This window comes from Caretta caretta, chromosome 3 (assembly GCF_965140235.1).
Source record: "Caretta caretta isolate rCarCar2 chromosome 3, rCarCar1.hap1, whole genome shotgun sequence".
In the NCBI taxonomy this organism is placed as follows: domain Eukaryota; kingdom Metazoa; phylum Chordata; order Testudines; family Cheloniidae; genus Caretta; species Caretta caretta.
In genome coordinates this window covers 2,641,282-2,664,544 of record NC_134208.1, presented here as the reverse complement: position 1 = coordinate 2,664,544, position 23,263 = coordinate 2,641,282, and the positions used below count along the sequence as shown (strand labels likewise).

Sequence of the window (23,263 nt, the reverse complement as noted above, 5' to 3'; positions counted from 1 at the left end):
GTAACAATACACAGCAGGAGGATGTATGGTTTATGAATAAAGATAAAGGACTGTTCTCATATATCTGGGATTGCCAAGGGACACCCTGATATCTTTCACCCAGGAGACAAGCTGCCAGTGCGCATGTCTTATAAATGGAGGGTCACAGCTAGCTACGCTATAAAATGCTGGGAGAAAGACTGTGGGTGAGGTAAACTTTATTAGACAAGAGAACAGCTTTTTAATTAAGTCTAGGCTCGAGAATGCATGTCATGATTTTATGTTATATGTAACCCTTTGTTTCCAATTTTAAAGTGCTACGTATTAAATCTGTGGACAGCACGGTTTTTAATTCTAAAATGGAAATTGTGTTGGTTGTAAGATGTTTTAGGCAGGAGTCAAACTGGAAACAAAAAAATCAGTTATACGGTTCTAAGATGTGTGTGCAAACCAAATTTTGATCACCTGAGACACCGAAATAAGACAAAAAGAAAAGAAGTACTTGTGGCACCTTAGAGACTAACCAATTTATTTGAGCATAAGCTTTCATGAGCTACAGCTACTCTGAAACCTGTCAAAATAAGATATTAGTTTGTCCAGTTATTCAGAATGATTGTGCATGCTCTCCTATGCTCTGCTAAATTGCTTTCCCTAGTATGGCTATAATGCCCAACTGGCCCCTTCAGAAGGTGGAGCTCAGATGCTTTGCTAGATTCTTTGAGACTTCTCGAGTGTAGCTTTTTTTTCAATGGGACAAATAAAAAAGGTAGGAGTACTCTCCCATGTTTTTTCGATATGGCTTCCCCGAAGAGTGTGTGCTATCCCCTATCTGAGATAAATCCCAACAGACGATATCAGTTTGGGGAGGATCAGATCAATAATTTGAACCCCCAGTATGGATAAACTAAGGCTATGTCTACACTACCACAGTAAGTTGGCCTATGCTACGCAACTCCAGCTACGTACTTTAGGCTGAGTGACCACGGGGTCTACACCGCGGGGGTCGATGGGAGAAAATCTCCAGTCGACTTACCTTACTCTTCTTGTCGGGGTAGAGTACAGGGGTTGACTAGAGAGCGATCTGCAGTCAATTTGGTAGGACTTTACTAGACCCACTAAATCGACTGCTGGTGGATCGATCTCGGAGCATCGATTCCTGCCGTAGTGTAGACCTGCCCCAAGATTAGAAGAACCAGGCAGTTTTGTAAATGGCTGATTTTGAGGGGATGGGAGGATCTGGAGCCCTGTATCTTGGGAAATCCTTGCTCAAATGTCTCCAAATTTGGACCACTAACTGTATCCTTCACCTCTATGAAGCACAGCAAATTTCGAGGTATTCTTGGTCACCATGTGGATTTTAGAGCCCTAAGAATAGTAATATTTTAAACAGTGACTCAATTAACCACAGTAAAGCTGTTGCTCCATTGTAATACCCGGTGATGGTGAACAATCGGTTAGCTTCACCGACCTGATGATAAAGATGGTCTCTAGTCCTACAATGTACCTGTAACAGAGGAGATACAGACAAGGAAAAAAAAAAGGCCCTAATACTAATTTACTAAGGTTACTGAAACTCTGGCTCAATAATGACCCGCTGGCATGCCCCAGCATTCCTCTATTTACTCTTGGGCCTCAGGCTGCAGCTTCCTGGCAATGTTCTTTCCCTGGCTCTCATGGTGCCCTGCCTTGGCTGGAGATCATGTGATTGGGGGAGCTTTGGGCTTTACTCACTGAGAGCCAGTGGTGCTGGATCATTTTAAATAGTGGGGGTGCTGAAAGCCAGCCCCTTTACCCCTGTTCCCATCCCCCCCCCCCCAACTCAGAGCTGAGGCCAGCAGTTGGGAGCCCGGGCATGCAGGTCTGGCAGCGTGGGGGTGCCCTACACCCCTAGTTCCCACAACTATGCTGAGAACCCCCCCCCCCAAGCCCTGACCAGAGTACTGCAAACCCTAAAGTGCTCAAAAATCATGGGACTGCCTTAATCATAAGATTTTTTAAAAAATGATATATATCGGAGTTAATTTATCTGCTGGATTCTGGGCCTTTCGGGTGAACTTGGGGCACATGTTTAAGCTTTTCTCAGCACTCAGGAGACGAAGAAACAAGACAGAAAGCTGAGCTTTCCCCCTGAAGCCAGGAGCTGGCGCTGAGAGAAAAACACCATGATGAGCCATGCCATAAACCACAAAGTTGGCGCCAGGGAGCGGCCGGCTGGGAAACGCCAGGGCAGCGCTGGGTCGCAGGCGCTAGGCAGGAAGTCGTGTCACTCCCCATCAAAGGGCTCAGGCCCACGAGGGGAGGCACCACAGGTTTCGCCGTTTCGGGACTCTACCGGGTCCCGGTGACCTGGGCGCTATGGTCTCCCTGCACGGACTCGGGCAGAGAATGCGGGAGCGAAATTCCCCTCACAGCCGCCGCCGCCGCCGCCGCCACAGACCTGCTTCCAACCCCACAGCAACAACCCCTGCGCCCGCGCGCGCTGAGCGGCGAGCGTGAGGAGACGCGAGCGCTCCGGGCTACCGACGGCGAGCGGACCGTTAGAGGGGGGGGGGGGGGGGGGCCGCGAGCGCGCGAGGAGACGTGCTCGCTGATTGGCTGCGGAAGCACGAGGGCCGGAGACACAACGGCGAGGCGCGAGCGCGCGCGAGCCGTACAGAGTCGGTTGCCGATTGGCTGAAGCGCTCGCTCCCCCAAGGGGGAAAAAAAAAAAAAAAAAAAAACCCAGCTTCCGCGAGTTGGCTTGACAAGATAGCAGGGGAGGGGCCCGCGGGGTGGGCTGGCGCCGTCAGAGCGCGAGGGGGCAGGCAGAGGCGACGTCGGGTTGGTTTGAGTGAGCGCGCGCGCGCGCGCGCGCCCCTGCCAGGGCCTTCTCGGATTGGTCGGCCTTGGCCCTGGCGAGGCCGCCGGGGAGGGTCCGTTGGCGCGGAGGCGTTCGGGGAGCGGGCGGTTTTGCGGCGTAGGTAGCGGAGCCGGAGTCAGGTGGCTTCCGGAGGCCCGGCCGCCGCCTTCTCCTTCCGGGACAGCGGCCCTGGGGACCCTCTGGTCGCAGCCCCCCGGAAAAGTGAGTGCTCTGGGGACGGAACCCGGGGCGGGCGGAGCTGGGGCTGAGGGGAGCCGGGGCGGCTGCTGTGGGAGGCGGACGGAGCCTGGGCTCGTTGGGCCCGTCGCCCCACCTGAGGTATCCGGTAGGCAGAGACTGATCGCGGCCAGAGCCCGGTGTGGACCCCGCCGCTCTTCTGGCGAGAGGGAGAGCTCCTGCCCTGCGCGCTCCGCCTGGCTCCCGGCCCTGTGCTCCAGGGTGGCGCCTGGCCTGGGTCCCCGGGGGCAGCCAGGGTGGCTGTGTACTGGGGCCCGGGTGCCTTGTTGCGAGGAAGATCTGTCCTAATGCAGAAGGGGGGCGGATGTTTCGTTCATGCTGTCGGGAGTGCCCCCCATGCGTTAGGGGGAGAGGCTGCTGTTGTATATAGATCTGTGTCCACCATGCACCTCTCTCTCACAATCCTCATTGATTTTCTAGTAGGGAGTGTATTTGGCTCCTCTCTGGAGCTGTCCTGGCTCACTAGAGGTTTCTGTTTCTCTTCCACTCTGAACCTGACCAGTATTGACCATAAGGTAGTGAAATTGCTGCAGACTTCAGTTCCTGGCTTGAAAGCTTCTCTCTCTCAGCTACAGAAGTTGGTCCAATAAAATATATTACTTCACCCATCTGGTCTCCCTGGATCCTGTCAGACATGCCCAGGGCAGAAATATTTATATTCTTAGTGATAGTCAAAGACTGACCTTCAAAGGGGGAAAAGTGCTTTTTTTGTTTTTCCTGTGAAAGAAACAAGTCTTTTCTTTCATGTTTTTCTGAATGTAAGTAGGTTGCTAGTGGGATTGACATTGGATTGTGAGGGGAAGTGACTGTTATGAAGATGGCTTTTAAATTGTGTATGAAGATTCCACCCCTTCCATCTCAGAGATCTCCACATCCTCAAGTGAAAACTAGATTTGACATTTCCTGAGACTCCTAAAGTGAAAACTGTTACAAATTACACCTGATAGGTCACGCACAGTTCGAGTCTAGGCTGAGGCACACGAACAAAGTCCACAACTGCAGAGTTTCCAGAGACACTAAGTTTATTACACTCGAGCGTGGTGCCCCCCTGCTAGTCAGGAGGGTACCCCGAATGCAGGTTATACAGAGATTATATACCTTTTAGCAAAGCATGTTGCCCTCGTGCATCAGAAACCTTAGCTAATAGACAAACCCTTCCCTTATTTACCACCTGTCCCTGCTAGGGTCATCCCCTGTGCTAAACCATTACTTCAACTACACAACATGGTCCTAAAGCAGTGCACCAGTAGCCTTTCTTATCAGGATGGGAGGCTCACATCAAGGCCAGGAGGCAGGGAGTTAGGAACAGACAAAGAACAGAAACCGGGAGTCGAGACAGGCTGGAAACAAGGGGGAGGGTTTTCACAGGAATGCAGTATCTAAAGAACACTCGTCCTGGTGCATGATGTGCTTGCTTTTAGACAACGGTGGGCCACAAACCAAAATGGAGTCACATATGCTAACTTTTTCTTAACAAAAGCAAATAGGAAAAAATATTCAGGCCATATTTATGCAACATAAAGAAACAAAGGGAAAACTTTTTTTTTCTTTTTTAGGTAGCCTTTAAAGATTCAAAAAGGAATTAAGGATAGAAAAGTGAAAGTTGCCTCTAGAGAGTTTGTGTAATCCAGGTAATCTTGATTGTTCTAAATATTGTGTGTTATTGAACACAGGACTTGTGCTTGAACAGATATATAACATTATTTAAACAGCTTCTCGTAATTTACATTTGATTTGTTCTTCATGAAAAATATACAATACAATGTGCATCTAAGTAAGAGATCAACTCGTGAAAAATAGTCCGGGCTGCAATTCTGTGTAAAAGTACAAACGTGCCTGAGGTTATGTCACCCAATTTAAGCCTGATGAATATTTATAGGGAGACCTCAAAGGAAAACCTTGATGGTATGGAAAATGTTTTTGATTTAGTTGGTGGTACTCTGCCCTCTAGAACCCTCCCGACTGAGTACTAGGTTGGGTGACACTATATTGCTGGAATTTCTGGTTTTATAATGTGTGAAACTGAATCCCTGGCTGACTCTGATGTACTGTTACTTTCTGTGGACCAGCCACTAGAGGAAGATCCTTAATACACTGAAACTGTTTATTATATAAGCATGAACAGCCCCATTTTATTGACCGCATAGATGAGTACTTAGATTTAACAGATTTTTTCTGAAGGACAGTGTGGTTCAGTGATTAAGACTAGCGTCTGCTACAGTAAAAATCTGAATGCTGTTTTCAGCTTGTGTAATCTCTTGGAAAGGAAAGTTTACAAGGTTCTTTACTCACTAATAAAGGTTGTGAAGGATGCAGAATTATTAACTTCTTAAAAAGAAAACGAGTACTTGTGGTACCTTAGAGACTAACAAATTTATTTGAGCAGAAGCTTTCGTGAGCTACAGCTCACTTCATTGGATGCATTCAGTTTTTCTTTTTACGAATACAGACTAACATGGCTGCTACTCTGAAACCTAACTTCTTAAAGTAGAAAAAGTGAGTCCAGAACTAGTGCTCCCCTGGTTGCCATCCTACTACACTTTTCTCTAGGCCAAATGGTACTTTGATGAAGGAAAAGCAGCTGCTGTTGCTATGTTGTCTGTATTAGTTCTGTGTGGCATGCTGAAGTGATTCGCTGGGGTGGTGCATGCACAGTACTAACTGAATGTTTGGCGTTTTTGGCAGCAAGCCAGGAACAAACTAATGAGCAAAATACCACCAGGAAGTGGCAAATTTGACAGCTCATAACCTGCCCAAAACAAACAGATTTTCAAGAAGCCAGTATTAGGTGCCTCCCTGACCCTAGGCCTGGTCTCCTACAAATTTCAAGTTATTGCTGAAAACCATAACAGCACTAGACCTCTTCTAAAACAACCCCCCCCCCTTTTTTAATGCCAGAAAGTTTTAGACAGCCTAAATATAGGAGTCATTACCCCCTCCCTGAAATATATTGCCAGACAAAATATTTAATTTAAAAGAGTTAAGGTTGAAAGTGTTCCTACTGAGTTTAGCACCAACTTTGAAACATTAGTCTGAAAATGAACACCTAAGGGATTTATCTAGTTCTGCTACCATGTAATCTTTCATTGGTCAGTATTGCTCCACCAGACTTAAAGCAGCCATCCTTACCTATATTCCCAAACATTAAAAAATGCATGTAGAGGTTAAAATAGTAGTAAATAATAGATCCATTTTGTATTAAAAGGTTACCAACATAAAAGTTTCCTGTCTTTTAAAAAGGGAAGAAAGAGGACCCAAGGAATTACAGACCAGTCAGCTTAACTTCAGTTTCTGGAAAGATACTGGAACATAGTATTAAACAGTCACTTTATAAGCACCCAGAGGGTAATAGTGTTAAGTAATAGCCTATGTGTATTTGTCAAGAACAAATCATGACAACCTAACCTAATTTTCTTCCTTGACAGGGTTACTGGCCTAATGGATAGAGGGAAGCAGTATATGTAATATATCTTGATTTTTAGTAAGTCTTTTGACACAGTCCCATGTGATATTCTCATGAGCAAACTAGGAAAATGTGGTCTGGATGAAATTACTTTAAGGTGGGTGCACAACTGGTTGAAAGACCATACTCAAGGAATAGTTATTAATGATTCTGTATCAAACTCGGAGGATATGTCTGGTGGGATCCCCCTGGGATCAGTCCTGGGTCCAGTACTATTCAGTGTTTTTGTTAATGCCTTGGATAATGGAGTAGAGAGTGTGCTTATATAATTTGTGGATGACACCAAACTGGCAGGGGTTGCTAGCATTTTGGAGGATAGGATAAGAGTTCAAAATGACCTTGATAAATTGGAGAATTGGTCTGAAATCAACAAAATGAAATTCAATAAAGACAAGTGCAAAGTACTACACTTAGGAAGGAAAAAATCAGATGCACAACTATAAAATTAGAAATAACTTGCTAGATGGTGGTACTGCTGAAAAGGATCTAGGAGTTACAGTGGATCACCAATTGAATGACTCTACAAAATTATATTAACCTTTTTCACATTGGAGTGTATTAACAAAAGCATTGTATATAAGACACTAAAGTTAATTGTCCTGCTGTACTCGGTGCTAGTTGGGCCTCAGCTGGAGTACAGTGTCCAGTTCTAGGTGTCACATCTTAGGAAAGATGTGTATAAATTGGAGATAGTCCAAAAGAGAACAAAAAAAATAATAAAAGGCTTAGAACACCTGACCTATGAAGAAGGATTTAAAAAGTTGGGCATGTTCAATCTTGAGAAAAGAAGACTGCGGGGATACCTACTAATAGTCTTCAACTATGTTAAGGGCTGTTGCAAAGAGCATGATGATCAATTGCTCTCTATCCAGTGAAAGTAGGACAAGAAATAATGGCCTTAATCGGCAGCAAGGGAAGTTTAGGTTAATACTAGGCAAAACTTTCAATCTGTAAGAAAGGTTAAGTACTGGAATACGTTACCAAGGGATGTTGTGGAATCTCCATCGTTTGAGGTTTTTAAGACCAGGTTAGACAAATACTGATCGGTTGTGGTCCAGGTATACTTGGTCTTACCTCGATATGAGGAAATGGACTAGATGAACTCTTGAAGTCCCTTCCAGACTTACCATTTCTATGATATAATATTATTTTATGTCACTAATTTCTGACAATATTGGTCACTACAAAAAAACTGCCTGTTAATTGTTACACAGTCTAACTAAAATGCGAACATGCAATCTTTGCATAAGCCTGCAACACCTTATAATCAACTCATTTCATAACTCCAATAGAGCCGTCATTTCAATTGTATTAGTAAAACTACTATTGTAATACTCAGAACATCATTTTGAGAATTTGTATAATTTTGATATAATTTAATCTGTCCTAGCACTCTTTTGAAATCTTTACTCATTTATATATTGCTTACATAAAACAAGTACAAACTCAGAAGCATATTTTCATTAGTGAACAAAACAAGGGGCAAGATGTTACGAAAACATGGCTTGGTTTTAGCGTCAGTAATATAGTATACAGTCTTTCAGGTTATGTAGGAGGATAGACCGCAAATTATACATTTGGAGTTGTGGATGTACTGTGATATGTACATCTTAAAAAATTACTTTCTCTGGAGTCCTCCAGTAGAGAAGAGCAAATTATACCTGAAATGTGTGTTGGGTATGGAGAAGGCCACATAATTCAGGTGTGCCCAACATACAATTCTATTGTCTCCATTATGTCACTCTGGTCTAATGTGCCACATAGGAAATCAGGCCTTGACTATAACTGTCAGTAAAAGTTCATACCTCCCTCCTTCCCATCGGTATAAAAAAAGCAGTATAGTATTCTTTATACTTACTTATTTTGATCTTTTTATTTTACATTGACACCAAATCTTAACGTTTCATTATACTACAAATTTTTGTATTGACTGCACCAGAGAAGATGTTTTTGTTGTGGGTGAGGGGCAGAAACTGATGGTTCTCCTTTGAGTGGCCTCTGCATATTCCCACTTCATGGGGTGCACCAGCTGCATGCAGCTCAGACAGTGGAACCTAGCTAGCCATGTTTGTTGGAGGGTTCACAGACCCCTCCCTGTTTCTGAACCTTCTAGGGATAAGGCTGTAAAAGGGGCACAATTCTCTGGCTGTCTCAAGCACTCCAACATATGTTGGGGTGCTCATTGTGAGAAGCTCCCAGCTGAAGGACATTGGAAATCCCTGCAGAAAAGGTTGCATGTAACTTTTCTGGAATGAAGAGCAATCTGATGAGGCACGAATGCTTTCAATGGCCATCTCCATCACAAAGTAGTTCAGGTGGTCACAGACAACACCACTACAATGCTTTACTTAAACAAGCAAGGAGGTACATGTTCTTCTGAGCTATGCATGGGCAATGATGTTGCAGGAATGGTGCATCCTTCACAAGAGATACCCATTAACAATACACTTGGATGGAAAGAACAACAGTCTGGTAGGAACAACTAAGCAGAGCGCCAGTGGACCAACCATGAGAAGTCTCTGAAGACATTAATGGTACAGGAAAGGTTCACATGCTGGATTCAACTACAAATATTTAACAGTATTGCATGATGTGTATGTGTACACTATATTCTACACTTGGATTTATTGTTCAAAAAACTTATGGGCACACAGTTTGAACTATTAAGAAGACTGTTCCCTTATTACTTATCTAGTAAAACAATCTTTTTTGTGCCAATTGCTTCAAACAGACAAAACATTGAGCTTTGACTGTAGGGTGACTTACTTGTTTCATAAGGGTAAGGTGGTCCTGTGTTTTCATCCTAAATTTGTCTCTAAAGTGGTGTTGAATTTCCATCTGAACTAACCTCTAAACTTGACTGTTTCCTCAAAGTGACTGACAGAGTCGTCTCATCAAAGAATTTTTTTAAAGCATTAAACATACTAGTGTCCATAGTTACTGAGGGAAATGACCTGGGAATCAGAATGGTTGAAGATGAAAGGGATAAAGAGACGCCAGTAAGAAGTGGGGAGGGTAAGGGAATATAGTGTCAGGTTGTGGGCTGGAGGTAGTGAATGAGATATTCATAGACTACAAGGTCAGAAGGGATCATCATGATCATCTAGTCTGACCTCCTGCACATTGCAGGCCACAGAACCTTACCCACCCACTTCTGTAGTAGACCGCTAACCTCTGGCTGAACTGCTGAAGTCGTAGAATCATAGAATATCAGGGTTGGAAGAGACCTCAGGATGTCATCTAGTCCAACCCCCTGCTCAAAGCAGGACCAATCCCCAGTCTTTCAAATCATGGTTGAAAGACTTCAAATTACAGAGAATCCATCATTTACACTAGTTTATACCTGATATTGAGGAAGATAAGGAAAGGAAGGGGAGAAAAGAGAAGTGAGTGAATCTTTTTGTGGATCTTGTTCAATTTCTCATTGTAGGTGAGTAGACTAGGCAGAATTTTAAGGGTGACAAAGAAACATCTATGATTGCACATGTGGGATTTTAATAAGGGAGAGGTATTTAATTTATTAAAAAAATAATAGTAATGGCATCAGTGTGGTTCTTGATTTTTCTCCAGGCTGCAGGTGTGGAAGAAAAGTATGAAAGGTGTGACTTATATTTAAATGCTTAAAAAGTTTTGTACTTACGAGCCCAAGGACTAAGTATGCTCACTGAGGTGAAAAAATATTTGCGCCATCATGCCCCCTCCTTCCAATTTGAAGGGGAAAAGTACTTAAAACTTAGGCCGTTACCTACAGCTGATGAGCTCCAAGAAGAGCGAAACCTTGTAAAATAGGTCCTGTAGTATTGGCCTAAGGAGGTTGGGTGTAAGTTGCTTACTTTCATTCTTGTGCTTTTATAAAGCCAGGAACCAAAGTACCACAGAAACTATCTGGAATGAGCAGTGTCTGAAGTTGAAACCAAGTAGGGGCTTTTCTAACCAAGTAGGGGCAGCTTTGGAAAATAAGGTACACACACACACAGTGGGATTGGGGAGGAGATAAATTAAAAGATAAAAGTAAGGGGAGAGACATGGTACAAAAGAATCAAATAGAAAAAAAGGAAGGAAGGGAGGAAAAGTGGGAGAAGAAAAACAAAAGGATTTTAAGATCAGATTTAAGACCCTTTAAATAGTAAAAATTACTATATAAAAGTTATTTCCATTTTTCCCTCTGTGAAATTCACAAACTATTTCCTGTGGAGTCTGGCAAAGTGATAATTCAGGAAGCAATCAAGTTGCTTTCATATTCTTTCAGGGCTTTGATGTGGGAATGCATGCCTATAGATCAGTAGAATATTACTCCTGGGGGAATTCTGTGCCAAAAAATTAAAAATTCTGTGCACAATATATTAAAATTCTGCATATTTATAATTACGCCAGTTTCAATTATTTTGGTAATTTATTTCAAAATACCTGTCAGCAAGTATGTCTGTAACAATGCAGACAACAGAAAAGATACAGGAAATGATTTTTGATAAATAAGATAAGATAAATAAACAAGATTCCTTACTAGGGATATTAATAAAGAACTTTCAGTAATAATTCATTTAAACTACAATACAGAAACGTGTTTCCTGCACCCCTCAAGCAGTGCAAAGGCTTGGGGGAGTCAGGGGTAAAAGAGGAGCTGAGGGAGAGGGGAAGTAATTGCTGGGAAGGCGCATGAGAGTGAACCTGGAGGGTTGCTGGGTGCAGGTGAGAGAAGTATGGAACAACTTTTTTTTGCGGGGATTGTGAGGGAGCTGGGGAGCCTCCCCCATGCAGACCCTGGCTGATCTCTGTCCTCTCCCATTCAGTCAGGCACATCTGCCTCATCTCCATATGTTCCTGCACCAAAATTCAGTCACCATCCTCTCCCCATGTGTCCCTGTATGCCTGTCACTATGTGTCATTGCACCCCTACTCCCATTCAGCCCCTGGCTCGATGCTGTCACCCCACTGACTCCTGTGCCCCTAGCCCAGTCTATACCCCCCCAATAGCAGTTCTGAACTGCAGTCTGTGACCCCTCCCAGCACCCCTGTATGCCCTGTTCTGTCCATCTCCCCCCCCCCCACCCCAATCCCATGTCTCCTCACCTGGCCCGGTGGGCAGGGCGCAGTGAGGAAAGTAGCCTCTCCCCCCTCCCTCTCCATGTTTGGCTGCTCCAGCCCGGAGCTGCCTGTCCCATCTTCTGGTGTCACAGCAACCCTAGTGGATGAAAGGCATAATTGCAGCACCTACTGAGCAGAATGTATTTTCTACAGGGGAAAAAAATATCTGCAGGGGGCACAAATCCTGTGTATGCACAGTGGTGCAGAATTCCCCCAGGGGTAAAATATGTAATGCCAGTTTTTAAGATTCTGTAGACATGTTCTTATCATTTTGAAGAGAGACTGAAAAATGCTGAATTAAAAAAATGCTTCAGGGTTTCGTAATTTGTAAATCCAAATTGTAGGTAAAATTAATAAATACACTTTAGTGCTACAAGTGAGAGGCCATTCTTCAAAAGACATCTAGGTATGTGGATTTTTTTTCATAGGTATGTTCTCTTGCATATACCTCTTCAAACTTTCTAAATCGGTTGGTTTAAGCAATAGGCATCTTGAACCAACACCTGCCATGAGAGGTAGGCACCCTCTTGTTGCTTGAATTCAGAGTTTTTCAGGCTACAGCTAGCAATAAGCTTCTCTGGGTTGCTGTTAGGGCTGCCTAGTGTCTCAGTTGACACCACTTCAACTTTTCTCATTGTATAGTGTGTGTCCTTAGGCTGGAGCTCTCACCCCAGTGAAGATAAGTTGTTCAGCAGTACCAACAGCTCCTGGTTTGGACACGCTAAGTTTTGGACACACCTTGAAGTGTTTGTTCCTGTCTGGAGCGTCAGGGCTTTTCTGGCGCTTGGTGAAACTTGTGTTGCCCATTGCATTAGGATTCTGGTTTTCATAGCTCCCACTGCACTGAGACACCTGCACAATTGACTTTTGTGACTGTTCTATTTTTGTCTTTTCTTTCAGGTACCAGGGTCAGTAGGTGTGAACAAAGAGGGTAGATCAAATGACTACAGCAGTTTTCATAGTACTCATGGAAAGTATCCACATGAGACAACCTCTGTGGATCCTGAGGTATTAGTAATTTCAACTGATACACAGGTACATCTGAATGATGAGGTGATCTGTGAACTGATCTGGACTGAACTGATGGTAGTCCAGGTACAAACTGGTTTAGGGATGAACTTCAAATTCCTTCACTCCGAATTGTAGATTCATGCACCTGAGGATGAAATGTCCATGCAGGGTGACTTCTCCCAATGTACTTAGTGTCTACAGGAATAAAAAATCTGCATATGAATTATCAGGACAACCCTTATCTTCAGAGACTACTAACATTCAAGGATGCAGTATCCCTAAAGTTGGTCTGATCCAGATGGTTGGGTCACTGTGTCCTGTGTAAACCATTTGGGAGAGACAGGATCATACCATTTTTATCAGGAAGCCCTGCAGATATGGGAGAGGATAATATCTCAAGATGTTGCTAGCAGACACTTAATTGGCATGAATGCAACACAGTAAACAGGCTAAGCTGATTGGTTGTCAATACACTCAAGTTGTTCTTGAATCAGGGGTAGTGGACCTGAACTTTTCAATATTGATTCACCCCGAGAGAGAAGCTTTGAGCTAACTACTGACGTTGTGCACTAAGCTATGGGAAGAAACTACTGGTGAGTGATTTCTTCTCTTAACTACAGGGGAGGGAAGCTCCCACTATATCTTTCTTCTGTTACATCTGATAGCTAAGTTCCTGACCAAAGAATAACCTCAGAATGACATTTTTTTGCTGTTCCTAATAGCTCTGTTTTACAAGGAAAATGATTATTAATGGGATGGCAATGTTTGGTTCACTCAAGCTGTGAGTCTTTGTCATGTGATCATAAAGAACTGGGGTGCCACTCCACATTTCAATACAATCTGATCTAGTTGGCATGATGTCTGAGGAGGTAGCCATTGAGATGCCTGTTTCAGAGCAGATGCCTCAAGATCTCAAGTTCAGGAACCTCTAAAGGGCATATACATTTAATTAAAAAGGAATATAAAGTGGTTTTAAATAAGCTGATAAAGGGTTTTATTGAGCACTTCAGAAGCTTGAAATCTTTCCCCCATCGTATAGTAGCTCCATCTAGGTTATATTTCCCTAGTTCGGGGTGGGCAAACTATGGCCTGCGGGCCAGATACAGACCCTCAGGGCTTTGGATCCAGCTCACAGGGTTGCCATCCCTGTGGCACCGTGGGCCCTGCACCGCTCCAGGAAGTGGCTGGCACCAAGTCCCTATGGCCCCTGGGGTGGGGGAGTGGGCGGGGCAGAGGGCAGCACGCTGAGCCCTGTGCCCCCTCCCCCCCCCCCACACAGGGGCTGCAGGGATGTGGTGCCGGCCACTTCCTGGATCGGTGCAGGGCCAGGGCAGGCAGTCAGGGAGCCTGTCCTGGGCCCCGTGTGTGCTGCTGCCACCCCAGATGTGGCCCTCGGGCCAAAAAGTTTGCCCACCGCTGCCCTAGTTTGTTTATGAGAAGGATATGTGACACAGTATCAAAAGCCTTACTAAAGTCAAGATATACCACATCTACCACTTCCCCCCCAGCCCCATCCACAGGATTTATGATCTTGTCAAAGAAAGCAACTAGGTTGGCTTGATACAATTTGTTCTTCGAATCCTAGAATATCAGGGTTGGAAGGGACCTCAGGATGTCATCTAGTCCAGCCCCCTGCTCAAAGGAGGACCTAATCCCCACTAAATCATCCCAGCCAGGGCTTTGTCAAACCTGACCTTGAAAACCTCTAAGGAAGGAGATTTCATCACCTCCCTAGGTAACACATTTCAGTGCTTCACCACCCTCCTAGTGAAAAAGTTTTTCCCAATATCCAACCTAAACCTCCCCCACTGCAACTTGAGACCATTACTCCTTGTTCTATCATCTTGTACCACTAAGAACAGTCTAGATTCATCCTATTTGGAATCCCCTTTCAGGTAGTTGAAAGCAGCTATTAAATCCCCCTTCGTTCTTCTCTTCTGCAGACTAAACAATCCCAGTTCCCTCAGCCTCTCCTCATAAGTCATGTGTTCAGACCCCTAATCATTTTTGTTGCCCTCTGCTGGACTCTCTCCAGTTTTTCCACAACCTTTTTGTATTGTGGGGCCCAAAACTGGACACAGTACTCCAGCTGAGGCTTCACCAATGCCGAATAGAGGGGAATGATCACGTCCCTTGATCTGCTGGCAATGCCCCTGCTTATACAGCCCAAAATGCCGGTAGCCTTCTTGATGCTTAATCCTTGTAGTTGCTCTTTTAAAATCTAGCAATAGCCTGAGTTCCCAGACGTATTTTTTCTTTTTTTTAATTAATAAAATTTACCTTTTTTAAGAACAGAATTGAATTTTTGTGTCTTAAGAGGTTTGTGCACGTTGTTTAATTAGCTGGTGGCAACAGCTGATTTCCTTTTTTTTCCTTCTTTCTCTGCTCTTCCCTGGAAGGGTCATAACAGGGCTTGAGGGTACCCCACAGGAAGGAATTTCCAAGTGCGCCTTCCTGGGCTCTCAAATGGGTTCTGCATTTGGGTGGTGGCAGCATCTACCAATCTTAGGTCAGAGAAAACCGTAACCTTGGGAGTTTAGTATAAGCCTGGAGCGGCAAGTATTAATTTTTAGACTCCTTGCGGGCCCCCACCTTCTGCACTTGAAGTGCCAGAGTGGGGAATCAGCCTTAACAATGGGCAAAATATAATTTTCAACAATCCAAAAACATTCAGCCTGAGGCAGACAACTTGCATGGAAAATTTCAACCCAAACATCTAAAATTTGGCTAAGTTATAATCCTTTGAATACAGGATCTTTACAGTGGGAAGTGTAGAGTAATCTTAACTGTTTGTTACTACTAGTTCTGCTTTTATATTATTTATATTATGATAGTGCTGAGGTGCCCTGGTCACGGATCAGGAAAACGTGCTAGGTGCTGTACAAAGAGAGCAAAATGACAGGCTCTGCCCCAAGTAGCGTCAGCCGAAGTATAAGATGAGATAACAGATGGATACAGTTGGAGTACCAGGAAACTTTGATATCTGGATAGATACTGGGGAAAATTATTAAACAATCCACTAGTAAACACTTTGCAGATAATAGGGTTATATAAATAATAGTCCACATGGATTTGTCAAGAACAAATCATGCCAAGCCAACCTAATTTCCTTCTTTGACAGGGTTACCAGCCTAGAGTATAGGAGTAGAGCAGTAGATGTGATATACCTTGATTTTTGGTAAGGCTTTTGACACAGTTCCACATGGCATTCTGATAAGCAAAAGAGGAAAATGTGGTTTAGTGGAAATTACTATCAGGTACATAGTAACTGGTTGAAAGACCATACTCAGAGTAGTTTTCAGTTGTTTGCTGTCAGACTGGGGGGCTGTATCTAATGGGGTCCACAGGGATCTGTTCTCGGCCAGGTACTAGTCAATATTTTTGTTAATGACTTGGATAATGGAGTGGGGTATATTCTTAAAAAATATGCGGATGACACCAATCTGGGGAAGGGTTGTGCAAGCACTCTGCAGCACAGGATCAGGATTCAAAATGACTGACAAATTGGAGAATTGGTCTTGTGATAAATGAAGGGGCGGGGGTAGCTCCCTTTTATGGACACCCGGCCAACTAGTACTTCTAAAATCCCTCGTAGTAGCTGTTCTCTAATTACCCTACCTATAAAGGGTTAAAAAGTCTCGCTGCTATACATTGGTAAAAGGAAGTGAGTGGGCACCTGGCCAAAAGAGCCAAAGGAAAGGCTAGAACTTTTTAAAATTGAAACAAGATTTCCCTTTTGTCTGTCCTCCTGGGGAGAGGAAGACAGGGCAGCAGCTATGCTGTAAGAAGCTTGGACCAGGTATGAAAAAATCATCAGTATCATACCTAGAAACTACTCATTTGAAAGAAACTCCAGCTATGTAAGCAGATCAGGAAATGTTTAGGAAGATGCGATTAGATTTATCCCTTTTATTTCGTTGTGGCTTTTGGATTCCTCAGTGCTAGCTCCAGGTGCTTGTAACCTTTAAGCTGGATCTCAAGAAAGCTATTCTTTGTGCTTAATCCTTGTAGTTACTCTTTTAAAATCTAGCAGTAGCCTGAGTTCCCAGATGTATTTTTTTCTTTTTTTATTAATAAAATTTACCTTTTTGAAGAACAGAATTGGGTTTTTGTGTCTTAGGAGGTTTGTGCACATGTTTAATTAGCTGGTGGCAACAGCTGGTTTACTTTTTTTTCTTTCTTTCTCGGCTATTCCCCGGAGGTTGTGGGGGGGGGGCGGTGACAGGGCTTGAGGGTACTCCACAGGAAGGAATTCCCAAGTGTGCCTTTCTGGGCTCTCAAAGGAGTTCTGCACTTGCGTGGTGTTAGCATCTACCAATCCAAGGTCAGAGAAAAGCTGTAACCTTGGGAGTTGAATACAAGCCTGAAGTGGCCAGTATTAATTTTTAGAATCCTTGCTGGCACCCACCTTCTGCACTCGAAGTGCTAGAGTGGAGAATTAGCCTTGACATGGTGTCAGAGTGGTGGGATCATTTTGAACCAGAGGCACAGATCTCAGGATTTTAAAAGGACACATTTTAAAGCCAGGGAGGTTTTTTTTCTTTTCTTTTCTTTGCTGCCTGAAGGGTAACAGGCCCGCAAAGGGTTCAGCCTGCAAAGCCAGGGAGTCCAACAAGCAGTTTATTTTTCCCCCCCTAGCTTCATGGCAACGAAATAGCTAGGCTAGAGTAGGGCAGCCCTATGCATGAAGTTGCAGTTGGGCACCGAAACCCTAGAGCAACCAGTCTTCCCAAAGCGGCATGCCACAGAGAAGGCAGACCCAGATCAAGCCCAGACATCCAGCTCCATGACGGAAATGAAGGGAGGGGATGGGGGACTGGAGATTTCCCTGGAGAGAATGGTCAGCGCTCAGTACTCCTGAAGTCCCTTCCAACCCTGATATTCTATGATTCTATGATTCCCCAACCTGAGATCCAGGTGCCAAGATGAAGGGATGCCCTTAACCCAGACCGAGTTCTAACTGCGGAAGACAGGAATTTCTTCCTACAGATAAAGCGCTTGGAGGAGGAAGCGGAGGCGAAGTGCTTGGAGGCGGAGGAGAGGAGAGAGGTGAAGCGCTTGGAGGCAGAAATGGAGGCGAAGTGCTTAGAAGCGGAGACAGAGCTGAAGCGCTTAGAGCTGGAAAGGGTGAAGCTGGGTCAGCCAGGTAGCCTTAACAGTCCTCCTCCAGGTACCGCTCCCCATTCCAAGAAATTCCTTACATACAAGGTAGGCGATGATACAGAGGCCTTAGAAAATTTTGAAAGGGCCTCCCTTGGGTACAACACCCCTCCAGACCAGTATATGGTGGAGCTGAGGCCACAGCTCAGTGGACCCTTAGCAGAGGTGGTAGCTCAATTGCCTAAAGAACACATGAATGAATATAAAATTTTTAAACAAAAGGCCAGAAGTAGGATGGGGCTAACAGCCAAGCATGCCCGTCAGTGGTTCAGAGCCCTAAAGTGGAAACCAGATGTGGCATTTTCCCGACACGTCTACCACATTGTAAAAATTGGGATGCCTGGAAATCAGGAGCAAATGTTAAGTCTCTGAAGATCTGTCTCTCCTAATACAAATGGAGCAGTTCTTAGAGGGTATTCCTGAGGAAATAGAAAGGTACATTCTAGATGGGAAGCCAAAATGGTAATGGAGGGGATGGAGATCTGAGCCAAATGGGTGGAGGTGGCGGAGAAGAAGAAAGCTAGTAGCAGTTGGTGTGGATACCGGAAGAGGCAACCTGAGATGATACCCCACCATCAGAGTCAGCCCAAGGCCCCACCTCACAAGGAGGAGCCCTCCACACAGCCAGGGAGACCCCAGATGCCCTCTTGTCCCACCACCATACTCTCCAACCACCCACCTCACCCCAGCCCACAGTCAGCTGGGCGATGCTTTAAATGTAATGAGCTGGGGCATGTGAAGGCCAACTGCCCCAGGAGCACCAACCGACTGCAACTCATCATCCCGGGATCCCACTGAGAGCCTTCAGGCCCAGATGCCTCGCAAATACGCCAGAGCAAAGGGAAACTGTAAGTGTGGGTGGGAGGAAGATTACTGCGTGGAGAAACACTGGAGCACAGGTCTCAGCTATCCATCAATCCCTGGTGGACCCCAAATTCATCAACCCAGAGGCCCAAGTGACGGTGAACCCTTTAAGGCCAACTCTTTTAACTTGCCTACAGCCAAGTTTCCTGTCTAGTACAAGGGCTGGTCAGGAATATGGACTTTTGCAGTCTGACGATCATCCCATTCCCATGCTGTTGGGAGAAGACTTAGCCAACCATGTGAGGCTAACAAAAAGGGTGGGGATGGTCACCTGCAGCCAGGCTAAACAGGCCTCCACACCTAACTCCATTCCTGAGCCTCCTCCAAGGACCCAGTCTGAGTCCTTTGGTACCACAGGCCCGGGGACCAAGCAAGAGGTGGTGGAACCAGACCCCAGACCAGAGTCTATGGCAGTGGTTGTAGATCCCAGGGTCAGAACCAGCCCAAGGATCGGAACTGGCGGAGCAGTCAGCACCAGAGCCCGTGCTTGCAACCCCACCAGAGTCAGGGGAGCCAGCACCAAAGGGCGCCACAGAGCCTGAACCACCAGCAGCAGCAAAATGGGTGCAAGAAGCTCAACCGGAGCTGAAATACAACCTAGTTCAATAAACTGGAGAGCCCCCACTCTGTTGATGGACTTCTGTCTGCATTTCTTTTTACTGCTGCAGCTCATTCCTTTGTTGATGTTGTGTTTTTATCAGAGGGTGTTTTTGGCTTTAAGTTGAAAGAATGTTAAGTGTATCTAGTCCCCCCATCTCTTGCAAAATTCCCCTGTTAGCTGCTTCTGTTTGCTAGCTCCTCTGGTTGCTTCAATTTGATGAAATTTAGTAAAGCCAAGTACAAAGTACTACACTTGAGGGAAAAATTAAATGCACAGCCACAAAATGTGGAATAACTGGCTAGGCAGTACTCCTGAAAAAGATCTGGAGATTATAATGGATCACAAATTGAGTGAGGGTCAATAATGTGATGCAGTTGCGCAAAAAGGATAATATTCTGGCATGTATTAACAGAAGTGTCATATATAAGACAGGAGAGATAATTTTCCTGCTCTCCTGGGCACAGATTATGTCTCTATTAGAGTGTTGTGTCCAATTCACAATTTTAGGAAAGATGTGGAGAGAGTTCAGAGAAGAGCAACAACAAGTATGCACTATGCTGCTGCTGTTTCTGAAAGACTATTGAATTTGTCATCAGAAAACTGGAGAATTTACATGCACAGTTTAATGGTTCTGAGTTAAAAGATTTCTTAAATATGTATGTAAATGTGGAAATAAAATAAATATGGGCAATGTACTGTGTGTATGTGGTTTGTATTATCAATAGGTAATTTAAATTGGTTTGGGATCCTTCAAGATGAAATATCATATAATTAAAGATCCTTTCCAGAAAATAAATATTAACAGGTAGTGGAAGAAGCTGCCAAGAGAAGCTGTAGAAAGTCTATCACTGAATGTATTTAGTGTCAAGACTATATACTTACTCATTTTTTATTATGCCTTATAGGCATAATTAAATCAGTCCTGCCATATTGCATGAGAGTGAACTAGATCTCTAACTTCAGAAGTTCCTTTCAATCAGAATGATTTTAATATCATGGAGTAATTTAATCTGCTACTTTCGCTTAATAACAATAAAGCCCTAAAACATCTTCAATACATTTATATTTAAGTAGTTGATGAATATTATGTTAACATTTGCCTGTGTGAACTCTTTGGTTTTATATCAACATCAAGCTGTGTCACTTACATTTCCTCTTCTTTAGGGTTGATTCAAATCTGGAATCAGTCACTAAGGAGAATATAATAGTATAATCATGGTCAGTAAGAGAAGTTAAATGGAATTCATAGATTTTAAATCCAGAAGGGAGCATTGTGATCATCTAGTCTGACCAACTGTATAGAACAGGCCATAGAACTTCCCAAAAATAATTCCTAAAGCATATCTTTTAGAAAACATCCAATCTTGATTTCAGTCATACACCAAGTTGGAAAAGTTTTTTTTAATTTTTTTTATTTTTTTTATTTTTTTTAAAATTTAAATATTGATGTAAATTGGTGCTTTCTTGCTTGCTTTGGTATTTTGAGAAGCAAAATCTCTATGTATATTTTCAATAATACTTGATACAATGTATCTTTAGGAGTTTTCCAATTTAGATCACTTTTGCCATTCTGAATAGGCTAATCATTTTAATATGGCACCCAAAAGTGTGAAAGGCACTTCAAAAATGTAAGATAATAACTCTCTGTTCAAAAGAATACTAGATTAAAAATATGTATTTTCTAGGGCTCTCGATTAATCGCAATTAACTCACGCAATTAATTCAAAAAAATTAATCACGATTAATCACAGTTTTAATTGCACTCTTAAACAATAGAATACCAATTGAAATGTATTAAATATTTTGGATGTATTTTTACATTTTCTGTGTTGTAATTGAAATCAAAGTGTATATTATTTTTTATTATAAATATTTGCACTGTAAAATAATAAATAGTATTTTTTCAATTCACCTCATACAAGTACCATAGTGTAATCTTTGTTGTGAAAGTGAAACTTAAAAGTGTAAGCGTTTTTTTTGTTATATAACTGCACTCAAAAACAAAACAATGTAAAACTTCAGAGCCTACAAGTCCACTCGGTCCTACTTCTTGTTCAGCCGATCGCTGAGACAAACAAGTTTGTTTACATTTACAGGAGTTAATGCTGCCCTCCTCTTATTTACAATGTCACCAGAAAGTGAGAATAGGCATTTGTATGATACTTTTGTAGTCAGCCTAAACATATGCTAAACATTCGTATGCCCCTTTGTGCTTTGGCCATCATTCCCGAGTACATACTTCCATGCTGATGACGCTTGTTAAAAAAATAATGCGTTAATTAAATTTGTGACTGAACTCCTTGGCGGAGAATTGTATGTCCTCTGCTCTATTTTCCCTGCATTCTGCCATATATTTCATGTTACAGCAGTCTCAGATGATCACATGTTGTTCATTTTAAGAACACTTCACTGAAGATTTGAAAAATCACAATGTGAGATTTCTAAAGATAGTTGCAGCACTCGACCCAAGGTTTAAGAATCTGAAGTCCCTTCCAAAAATCTGAGAGGGATGAGATGTGGAGCATGCTTTTAGAAGTCTTAAAAGAGCAACACAGATATGGAAACTACAGAACCTGAACCACCAAAAAAGAAAATCAACCTTCTGCTGGTGGCATCTGACTCAGATAATGAAAATGAACATGCGTCAGTCCGCTCTGCTTTGGATTGTTATTGAACAGAACCCATCATGAGCATGGATGCATGTCCCCTGGAATCGTGGTTGAAGTATGAAGGGACATATGAATCTTTAGTGCGTTTGGCACATAAATATCTTGCGACTCCAGCTACAACAGTGCCATCAGAACGCCTGTCCTCACTTTCAGGTGACATTCTAAACAAGAAGTGGGCAGCGTTATCTCCTGTAAATGTAAACAAACTTGTTTGTCTGAGTGATTGGCTGAACAAGAAGTAGGACTGAGTAGACTTGTAGGCTCTAAAATTTTACATTGTTTTGTTTTTGAGTGCAGTTAAGTAACAAAAAAAATCTACGTATGTAAGTTACACTTTCATGATAGAGAGTGCACTACAGTACTTGTATTAGGTGAATTGAAAAATACTGTTTCGTTTATCATTTTTACAGTACAAATACTTGTAATCAAAAATAAATATAAGTTGAGCATTGTACACTTTGTATTCTGTGTTGTAATTGAAATCAATAGATTTGAAAATGTAGAAAAATCCAAAATATTTAAATAAATGATATTCTATTGTTCAACAGTGCGATTAATCCCGATTAATTTTTGTAATCGCTTGACAGTAGTATTTTCTTTTTTGCTGATTTTGCCTGTAACTTTCACTTGTTTGACTAGATTTGACAAGAACAGGTCGAAATCAAAATCTTTCACTTGATGAAGAAAATAAACTTTGTTTGCAGTATGTTGGTTTTGTGCTAGGAGAATTGGTAGCATAAACACTGTTTCTACTTTTTTGTCTGTAGAATGATTGAGGAGAGCGGGAAGAGGAGAAGGACAATGGCAGAGAAGAGACAGCTATTCATGGATATGAGTAAGTCACAGTGTTGCAGATAAATCATCATTAATGTATTTGAGGTAGGGTGGCTTGTTGCTGGAGGGCATGGGGCTGGCCAGCTCTGATTACTGTGTTGGATACGGTAATTCCCTATAAAGGGCAGAAGATGGCTGCAGAGAGGAGGGAAGATTAGGCAAATGCAGGAAGTAAGAGAGGCTTCTGCAGGGAAGACCCTGATTATGCAGGGGTTTGGAAGCTGCCAGGCTGTGGCTGCCAGAAGGATGTCAGACTGGGACAGAGGAAGAGTTCCATGTGTAGCAGAAGAACCAGGACTAGGTATAAACTCTTACGGTTATGGATTTTATTTTGTGGACCGTGAGGATTGCTTGAACCACTTCTGTTATTAAACCAGCCCTGTGTGGGGATGCTTTTAGCCACATGAAATGCTGCCTGGAGTTCTTAAGGGGCCTGCAAGAGTGGGGTTAACAGAGGTGGGGTACCTACAAAACATGTGGCCACAAGGATGTACTCAGTA

General features: G+C 43.3%; 1 protein-coding gene and 1 long non-coding RNA gene across 18 annotated transcripts in view; one reads left to right on the top strand and one right to left on the bottom strand.

The window, feature by feature from the left end:
* Positions 1 to 491: 491 nt before the first annotated feature.
* LOC125634818 (uncharacterized) lies at positions 492 to 2,504 on the bottom strand. The gene is made up of 2 exons (XR_007356066.2): positions 2,417 to 2,504; positions 492 to 1,483 (listed from the first exon to the last, which is right to left on the bottom strand). It is a non-coding gene; the product is annotated as an uncharacterized LOC125634818 (long non-coding RNA).
* Positions 2,505 to 2,823: 319 nt separating this feature from the next.
* DTNB (dystrobrevin beta) overlaps positions 2,824 to 23,263 on the top strand; it is a 380,746-nt gene continuing 360,306 nt past the window's right edge. For 2 of the 17 annotated variants that reach the window (XR_012667516.1, XR_012667514.1), the window contains exons 1-2: positions 6,599 to 6,636; positions 22,697 to 22,764. Coding sequence is in view for 4 of the 17 variants with exons in the window: in XM_048846100.2 (XP_048702057.1) it covers positions 6,593 to 6,636; positions 22,697 to 22,764 (112 nt within the window). In the remaining 13 variants the exon portion in view is untranslated. Of the gene's footprint in view, positions 3,041 to 4,632; positions 4,708 to 6,443; positions 6,637 to 12,674; positions 13,229 to 22,696; positions 22,765 to 23,263 lie in introns of those variants that run through there. The other 15 variants (XR_007356068.2, XR_007356067.2, XM_048846096.2 and 12 more) reach the window with 13 other exon arrangements.